General features: G+C 47.3%; 2 protein-coding genes across 2 annotated transcripts in view; one reads left to right on the top strand and one right to left on the bottom strand.

Moving 5' to 3' along the window:
* ngef (neuronal guanine nucleotide exchange factor) overlaps positions 1-6372 on the top strand; it is a 21196-nt gene extending 14824 nt beyond the window's left edge. Inside the window, exons 11-15 of the mRNA XM_061218062.1 lie at positions 894-1051; positions 2166-2324; positions 3843-3916; positions 4692-4796; positions 5196-6372. Coding sequence (XP_061074046.1) covers positions 894-1051; positions 2166-2324; positions 3843-3916; positions 4692-4796; positions 5196-5422 — 723 coding nt within the window. The 3' untranslated portion in view covers positions 5423-6372. The remainder of the gene's footprint in view (positions 1-893; positions 1052-2165; positions 2325-3842; positions 3917-4691; positions 4797-5195) is intronic.
* A 1367-nt stretch (positions 6373-7739) lies between these two features.
* On the bottom strand, positions 7740-9444 carry LOC133108208 (protein SNORC-like). The gene is made up of 2 exons (XM_061217664.1): positions 9279-9444; positions 7740-8895 (listed from the first exon to the last, which is right to left on the bottom strand). The coding sequence occupies exons 1-2, from the start codon at positions 9442-9444 to the stop codon at positions 8786-8788; spliced, it is 276 nt and encodes a 91-aa protein (XP_061073648.1). The 3' UTR covers positions 7740-8785.
* Between the last annotated feature and the right edge of the window lie 252 nt (positions 9445-9696).

The raw sequence follows: 9696 nt of genomic DNA, 5'->3' as shown, positions 1-9696 counted from the left end.
AACCCTAACCGTGCGGTCAGTGCCTCTAACCCTGACCATGCAGTCAGTGCCTCTAACCCTAACCATGTGGTCAGTGCCTCTAACCCTAACCGTGCGGTCAGTGCCTCTAAGTGCATCTAACCCTAACCATGTGGTCAGTGCCTCTAACCCTAACCGTGCGGTCAGTGCCTCTAAGTGCCTCTAACCCTAACCGTGCAGTCAGTGCCTCTAACCCTAACCGTGCGGTCAGTGCCTCTAACCCTAACCGTGCGGTCAGTGCCTCTAACCCTGACCATGCAGTCAGTGCCTCTAACCCTAACCGTGCGGTCAGTGCCTCTAAGTGCATCTAACCCTAACCATGTGGTCAGTGCCTCTAACCCTAACCGTGCGGTCAGTGCCTCTAACCCTAACCGTGCGGTCAGTGCCTCTAAGTGCATCTAACCCTAACCATGTGGTCAGTGCCTCTAACCCTAACCGTGCGGTCAGTGCCTCTAACCCTGACCATGCAGTCAGTGCCTCTAACCCTAACCGTGCGGTCAGTGTCTCTAACCCTAACCGTGCGGTCAGTGTCTCTAACCCTAACCGTGCAGTCAGTGTCTCTAACCCTAACCTTGCGGTCAGTGCCTCTAAGTGCATCTAACCCTAACCATGTGGTCAGTGCCTCTAACCCTAACCGTGCGGTCAGTGCCTCTAACCCTAACCGTGTGGTCAATGTCTCTAACCCTAACCGTGCGGTCAGTGCCTCTAACCCTAATCGTGCGGTCAGTGCCTCTAACCCTAACCGTGCGGTCAGTGCCTCTAACCCTAACCGTGCGGTCAGTGCCTCTAACCCTAACCGTGCGGTCAGTGCCTCTAACCCTAACCATGCAGTCAGTGCCTCTAACCCTAACCGTGCGGTCTGCTGCCCCCTGCAGTCAGTGCCGGTCATCTCCCACTCCCGCTGGCTGCTGAAGAAGGGTGAGCTGCAGAACATGTCCGGGCCCAAGAGCACCAGAACCATGCGGACCCACAAGCTCTACCAGCCCGTCTACCTCTTCCTGTTCAACAACCTGCTGCTGGTCACCAAGAAGAGGTCCGTGCTATCGCCTCTCCAGTCACATCCTGCCCTGCTATGCCCTCTCCAGTCACATCCTGCCCTGCTATGGCCTCTCCAGTCACATCCTGCCCTGCTATGCCCTCTCCAGTCACATCCTGCCCTGCTAGGGCCTCTCCAGTCACATCCTGCCCTGCTATGCCCTCTCCAGTCACATCCTGCCCTGCTATGCCCTCTCCAGTCACATCCTGCCCTGCTATGGCCTCTCCAGTCACATCCTGCCCTGCTATGCCCTCTCCAGTCACATCCTGCCCTGCTAGGGCCTCTCCAGTCACGTCCTGCCCTGCTATGGCCTCTCCAGTCACATCCTGCCCTGCTATGCCCTCTCCAGTCACATCCTGTCCTGCTATGGCCTCTCCAGTCACATCCTGCCCTGCTATGGCCTCTCCAGTCACATCCTGCCCTGCTATGCCCTCTCCAGTCACATCCTGCCCTGCTAGGGCCTCTCCAGTCACATCCTGCCCTGCTATGCCCTCTCCAGTCACATTCTGCCCTGCTAGGGCCTCTCCAGTCACATCCTGCCCTGCTAGGGCCTCTCCAGTCACATCCTGCCCTGCTAGGGCCTCTCCAGTCACATCCTGCCCTGCTAGGGCCTCTCCAGTCACATCCTGCCCTGCTAGGGCCTCTCCAGTCACATCCTGCCCTGCTAGGGCCTCTCCAGTCACACCCTGCCCTGCTAGGGCCTCTCCAGTCACATCCTGCCCTGCTAGGGCCTCTCCAGTCACATCCTGCCCTGCTAGGGCCTCTCCAGTCACATCCTGCCCTGCTCAGTGTTGGCGTCACAGAGCGCAGTCATTGTTAATCGCCTGCATCAGACAAACAAACAACGCATCACTTCAGAGACTACACCCACACTTAATCATCCTCTGGCTGAGATTCTCTTACCTTCAGCACAGACACAAGGGGCCCTCTGACCGGCATGTTTGTTATGTTTCCATGTGTGTCTAAGTGCTGACTGGCCCGGTGTGTTTGTTGTGTTTTTCCATGTGTGTCTAAGTGCTGACTGACCTGGTGTGTTTGTTGTGTTTTTCCATGTGTGTCTAAGTGCTGACTGGCCCGGTGTGTTTGTTGTGTTTTTCCATGTGTGTCTAAGTGGGGAGAAGTTCCAGGTGTTGGACTCCTGCCCCCGGGCGATGCTCCGGACAGAGGACCTGGATGACCAGGGCAAGTCGCTGGCCAACGTCTTCAGCCTGAAGATTCTGGAGAACCAGGACGATCGGCCTGTGACCTACATGTTGAAGACCTCCAGCATGTGAGTGCATGAGTGCAGAGGAACTGTGGCCCTGGCTGGCTACCAATAACGTCTCTTTATGTGTGCGAAACACAGTCACGTGATACACAATCATTTTCTCTTGGTTGTAGGTCTTGAAAACTAGAAAATACTTGGCAAGTAAAAATGAATAGGTCATCGAAAGGGGAAGGTATCCAGTGGCTGTAGTTTTCATTAACATTTTCATTTCATTAACTATAACTCAACTCATACACATTTGCTTCATCATGCTGTTGAAGAATTGTTATGAATCTTCAGCTGAGCTTGGCTGAATGCTGGAACAGTCTCTCCAGTTATCAGAAACATGAGAACCTTTTGGTAAAAATACACTGAATATAACTGAAGAATTGTCTGTCCATGAATATTTAGGGTTAGAAAGAAAGTGTTACAACTCTGCTGAAAAACTAAAAACTCAAGCTATGCTTTGAAACTACTGGTAGCTGGTAATTTCAAGCGGTCATAGCTGGTTCTTACACCACGGAAGGATGGTGTCACAACATTGTAATTCCAGTTTGTGAATTTCTTCAAAGTAGAATTTTAATTGTCTATTGTCTATCCCTGCTGTTGAGTAGTAGAAATAGTTGAAATCTACCAGCCTTCTTAGAAACGTTACTGTATGCTGGCTATGTGCTGTTGTGATTCAAGCTGGTTGATGGCTAATGTGAGTGGTGTGAGTGAAGTGGATTGTTGCCTGGTGTCTGTAGTGTGAATCAAGCTGGTTGTTGGCTGAAGTCTGTGGTATGAGTCAAGCTGGTTGTTGCCTGGTGTCTGTGGTGTGACTGATGCTGGCTGTTGGCTCATGTCTGTGATTTGATTGAAACTGGTCGTTACCTGCTGTCTGTGGTGTGTTTAAAGCTGGTTGTTGTGTGGTGTTTGTGGTGTGTTTAAAGCTGGTTGTTGTGTGGTGTTTGTGGTGTGTTTAAAGCTGGTTGTTGTGTGGTGTCAGTGGTGTGTTTAAAGCTGATTGTTGTGTGGTATTTGTGGTGTGTTTAACGCTGGTTGTTGCCTGGTGTCTGTGGTGTGACTGATGCTGGCTGTTGGCTGATGTCTGTGATTTGATTGAAACTGGTCGTTACCTGCTGTCTGTGGTGTGTTTAAAGCTGGTTGTTGTGTGGTGTCTGTGGTGTGTTTAAAGCTGGTTGTTGTGTGGTGTCTGTGGTGTGTTTAAAGCTGGTTGTTGTGTGGTGTCTGTGGTGTGTTTAAAGCTGGTTGTTGTGTGGTGTCTGTGGTGTGTTTAAAGCTGGTTGTTGTGTGGTGTTTGTGGTGTGTTTAAAGCTGGTTGTTGTGTGGTGTCTGTGGTGTGTTTAAAGCTGGTTGTTGTGTGGTGTTTGTGGTGTGTTTAACGCTGGTTGTTGTGTGGTGTCTGTGCTGTATTTAAAGCTGGTTGTTGTGTGGTGTTTGTGGTGTGTTTAACGCTGGTTGTTGTGTGGTGTCTGTGGTGTGTTTAAAGCTGGTTGTTGTGTGGTGTTTGAAGTTAAAATGAGATCCTGATTCCTGCAGGAGTGACAAGCTGCGCTGGATCTGTGCCCTCACGCCAAACCGCCGCGCACGTTTCAACAGCGCCCCCCAGCCAGGTGAGGCAAAGCCCCCTCTCCCGGGCTCAAAAGTGCATTTTCACAGAGCCTGATATATAATCAACATAATCAATAGCTATTCCTCGCCAGTCCCCTGGACTATACTTGCTTGAATGATGTCAGCTCAAGGTGTAAAGCTGTATCCAGTGTAAGGGGTGCCCGCTAAACCAAGGAAATTAGCTAATGGGTTATCAGCACAAGCACACCCGGAAAAAACGCACCGTGCGAAGTGTGAAAGCATCCTTACAGGATAGCCGTCCGCCGGCCGTCACGCTCCTTGCTGCAGCAGTGGCTGCATTCCTGAGCGGATTAGGGGCGGTGCACCTCTGCTCTGGATAGGAGGCACCGTTTGAGGGAATTAGGCACGGCTTTCACACAGCATCCCGCCGCGCGCCCTGTCCCCAGGGCTGCCGACCGCTGTGCGCCGGGGAGTAGTCAGAGAGCTCGGCAGGCCTCTCCAAAAACAACACCGCCCTCTGTGTGCGCCCCACCAATTAATCTACAGCCAGCTGTGAAACCGCTTCATTGGTGCACAAGTACTGGCGCTTGTACCTTCCCGCAATTTCAATAACATTACCCCCGACCGAAAACTCACATATATTCAATTTCGCTTTAACTTCCACTGTAAAACCTAGAGAGCTCAGAGATTAAAAAGACTGGTTTCTGTGCCTTGGATTATATGAAATTAGCTTTTACACCATTTACTGTATGGTTTGAAATGAGTTGGGTCAGCTCTGTAGATAACTGATCAGTAATGCGTCTGAATGTGTGTCAGACTGCCCCCAGGTGCAGTGTGTGCAGTCGTACTCCTCTCAGGAACACGATGAGCTCTCCATCGAGATGGCGGACATCCTCAACGTGTTGGAGAAGACGGACGACGGTGAGCCACTAATCACAGTTCTTAAAAGACCACAATTCACAAAAACGTTCACTTTCACTAACATTAATGGCATTTGGCAAACGCACTTATCCAGAGCGACGTACAGTTGATTAGACTAAGCAGGAGACAATCCTCCCCTGGAGCAATGCAGGGTTAAGGGCCTTGCTCAAGGGGCCCAAAGGCGGTGCGGATCTTATTCGGGGATCAAACCACCGACCTTGCGGGGCCCCGTCATGTACCTTAACCACTACGCTATAGGCCGCCACCTGTAGCTTTGCCAGAAAATCACACGACTTGTTACATAGCTTGGTGAGGCGAATCGCATGCCGGTGTATGTATGCTAGTCGTGATGTTAGATTATTCTCTTCTGAACCTCCTGTAACCGCCCCCCCCTCGCAGGCTGGATGATGGGGGAGCGGCTTCATGACGAGGAAAAGGGCTGGTTCCCCTGCAGGGTGGTGGAGGAGATCAAGAACGAGGAGCTCCGGGCCCAGAACCTCCGAGAGTGCCAGCGGATCCACCAGGTCCAGGGAGGAGGACCGGGGGCCATCGCGGCAGGGTCCCGGGCCAGAAACACTGCCAGAGTCGCCACCCGGTCCCGGACGAGCCAGTTTCACGAGGACTAGAGCCTGGAGCTGAAATCACCCGCCAGTCTCAACTTCCCCTGGGGAGTGATCACGAAGGCCAACGCAAGGACGGTAGAGAAGGATGTGACCTTCTACTGGAAGGAGGAACAATGCTAATATTCCACTCTACTAGTTTCTCCAGATGTACCAATGTCAAATGACTTCCTTTCAAGTTGGAACGCCAAAGTTTGGTTACATGGTTGTTATTGGATTGGAGTTATTGAATGAGAAGCCATCCTGCTCCAACTCCAAAGCCGAGAATGCATTGCCCCCACAACGAACTTTGATCTTTAGCACTGACGGTTTACTAGGTTTTATAATGACTTCATGCAAAGACTGAATGAGAAGATAGGTATGCACCAATCAAAGGTGAGACGGAAAGAGCAAGAGAACATGTTTTGAGGAAGAAGAGTTATGAACATCTCAGCCATTTGTACAGATATGTCAAACTGCACTGCAGAATTCTTTAATTACTATACAAGCTTAAACGTGTCAAGTAAATTTAGAAAATTACACCAAATGTATTTCACAAACAAACATCTATTATTCAATGGAGTGATTTTTTTTTCATTGTATCCATAAAAGAAAAATGAAAGGAATTCATGAAATAATGCAGAGTAGAAGAATACAGAAGAGCCCAAGAGATTTGCACACACAATGAACCATGCATCCAGATGCAAGATCCCCTGACAGCACTAGGATAAATTTTACACAACTGGCTATGATAATCCTGCACTAGTCTGATGACGCCTTTTGGAACATCAGGATACAATGTACCATAATTGTTGCTGTATTCTGCATGTAGTATGTGAATGTAAGCACATGTGAGAATGTATATATATATACAGTATGGTATATACACAATGCCAATGCCTGGAAAATAATTACAAAAATCGTTATGTCATTGTAAGAAGTAATTTATTGTTAATAAAAAAAAAACTAATTTGAAACACAGAGAAGTTGTATTCCTTAAATATAATCAGATAGATATTTGGACTTTTTTGGGGGTTTGTGGGGGTCTATGTAGAAGAATTGGCCTCGGAGCGAGATGTAGCTAGCTCAACAGCATTATGTCGAACAATCGGAGTCAGGACAGAGCAAACAGCCACAATTGGCCAGAGGGAGAAACATGAATAATGCAGCAATCACACAAACAGTTTCTCATAAGGCACATAACTCAGCGGTCCTCTTTTTTTTCTCTAGTAGTGTACAATGAGCTTCTATGTCTCTTTTCAACATCATTGACGTATCGTCATGGAAGTACAAACCCACGGCCTTTCTCATTATAGTCAATCTGACTTTTGGCATCTACTTCATAATTATCCCCAGCTTTCACCGGGACACTGAAACCCAATATCGCTTATGGTATGACAATGTGAAGGCCTCAACTATGAACAAAGTATATTTGGATTTTGTCTACTTCGTGCAGGTAGCAAACAAAAAATGGAAACAACAGTGTTGCAGCTGAGAAGTGCTAGTGAATCTATTGGTATGGGTCTGTTTTCCGGGCATGGTTTGGTACATTCTCAGAAGGCAAGGATAATGGTGCTGATGGATCATCTTCTCGTTAAAACATCCTTCATGCAGAGAGCGGTCACATTCAAGAGGACTGGGTCTCCATCCATAGAGCATGGGTCATCTGCCAGTGGTCTGAGAAGCATGACACTGATGTTATCTCCAAGTCACAACCTTCTCATTTACGAAATATGTACCCATTCAAACATTTGTACTGTGCAAAAATACCTGAGAGTATTTTCTATTTTAATCCACCGAGCATGAATTGATGACACATTGTGTCTTGGAATTCCAAACATTGCTCGACTATGCCACAGCATACGTACAGGATGTCCGCCAATGTATGGAATTCTTCAAACTTGGTTGTTGAATGCAACTATCCTCATCTTCTCAGCACTTGATGATGGTAAACATGATTTTTTGGCGGTCTTTAAGAATGTCATGCTAAATGTAAATTTTGTCTCGAGGTTTATACATTGCTAACTTCAGATATCTGAAGTCTGTGGCTGTCAGATACTTTTTGGAATGTGCAAATCTTCCTTGGGTTCCTCCTTTGCCGATCTACGTATATTAAACTAAGAAGAACTCTTACGTCAACTTTGGAAGGCACATCAGACAGGAAGCAAAAATGTACATACAAAAAAAAAAAACAACAGCCAATCAGCCTGGAGAAGGTGGGAGATCACAGCGAACTAGAACGATCTAAGCACCAGGTCAGTCGATTTCTTTTTGGCTTTAAATGTTTTGTTTTGTTTGTTTTATTCCTGGGTAAAAGTGCAGTAAGTGGCAGACTGATGGACAGAATTTTGATTGATGTGGCCAGAAATGCCCACAAATGCCATGCGTTGCATAGACCAATTCTCCATTTTTAAAGTACACAGTATATTAACAGAAACAGCACATCTAACGAAACTCACTGATCAATTAAATATTCACACGGAAAAATGAATGAATCAAAACCATCAGAAAATCAATTCAATGCCAGCATTTTTCCATCGAAAATTACAATACGGGACAGATGAAAGAATGACCTAGTGTTCAGTAAAAAGGTAGTTTTTACAGTAACAACGATGAAACTCTCTGGCCGCACTGTGAATGAAGAGGCGTTATACATTTCCGTTCTGACGTTCCAATGCATCACCCTCCTCTGAGCCAGACACCGCTCTATCTGACTCCATTTTAACTGCATCCTTGCACAGTTACAGCAGCAAGCCAGCTCCCAAACTCTCCCACGATCACTTCAGACTTTCCTCATCTTCGCACCATTCTCTGCATTTTTGAGAACCACATAATTTTCACACATCTGGAAACACATTCTCCAGTGCTCAGTAGCTGAGTATTCACCACGATCCCCATTAACAGGAGTATAGTTGTACCATTAAAGAAAACAGTAAAGGGGATTAAAATAGTATACTACCATAATTAGGAAGAATGTTTAAAAAAAAAATGAATTAGTAACCACATATTGTTAGAAATTTCATTTTACTCCACACTCCCTTGGATTACACTATCATTCGAGCACTGGCATGAAACTACAGAAGTGACGTGTTTAAAAGGAATTTCAATCTCAGTGGAGGGATTTAAAATGGGTACTCGCTTCTGGAATCCACACGCAAGTTATTGCTCTCCAGGTTCTACAGAAAGACAAATGTACCACCAGGTTCTACGCAGGCACAGTCATGACGATGCTCCAGCCCTGGCTCCCAGTCAGGCTATGACATATGCAGCACTCTCATTGGCCAGTGTCCTGGAGAGCTTGCTGCACATCAGACCTCGGATTGGACAGGAGGAGTCAGCTGACGAGGCCCTGGCGTATGAGCTGTGCGAGAGAGGGCCTGAGGGGCGGCTCTATGCAGTGGTGAACCTCTTGAGCGTGAGGACGATGAGTGCTATGAGCACAGAGGCCCCCAGCACCACGGCGATCACAATGGCAGCAATGGCCCCGGGGCCCAGCACACCTGCACAGGGCCACAAAGGAAGAGTCTTTTACATTACATTACATTACTGGCATTTGGCAGACACTCTTATCCAGAGTGATGCACAGTTGATTAGACTAAGCAGTTAATTAGACTAAGCAGGAGACAATCCTCCCCTGCAGCAATGCAGGGTTAAGGGCCTTGCTCAAGGGCCCAACGGTTGTGCGGATCTTGCCTGTCCCAGTTGTTTACTTTAACCACTACGCTAGAGGCCGCCATGTAGAATCTTTTCACAAGCAGACATGTTCTCACAACATCATCTGACACAATGACTGGGTTGGAATCCCAGAAGGCAGAGAAGGTTTGATACGATTAGGTGCACAAATATGAGTGAATGGAATTATGTTTTAAAAGCATTAGCTAACCATCGTTCCCATTAATAGGCTTGGAGTGGGTGGTGTCTTCATAGTCCAGGGTAAAGGCATTCTCAGTGAGGTCATGGGAGGGGTCCTTTGTGGTGGACTCATAGGTCCCACCCCCTGATGACATCTCCAGGCTCTGGCTTTGTGTGGTTGGAATCAGATCAGTCATGGTTTCTGTGGAAACATGATCGTCATGGTAATGTAGTCATAATTTTGATAGGAAACTTCATTAATGTGCCACCCACCAGCAAACCCAGCACTGATTTATACAAATGTAAAGATTCAAACTTCAGAAATAAATAAAAATATCATTAATGCTTTTTGACCGTATTTCCAAGGGGAACAACTTTGCTCATACAGGAATATTTACCTGACCAAAGGTAGAATGGGGCAAATTGAATATTTAAATCAAGATCTTTGA

Source organism: Conger conger, chromosome 13, assembly GCF_963514075.1.
Source record: "Conger conger chromosome 13, fConCon1.1, whole genome shotgun sequence".
Taxonomy (NCBI): Eukaryota; Metazoa; Chordata; class Actinopteri; order Anguilliformes; family Congridae; genus Conger; species Conger conger.
The sequence above is the reverse complement of the archived record's forward strand: the minus strand, read 5'-3'. Positions and strand labels throughout refer to the sequence as shown.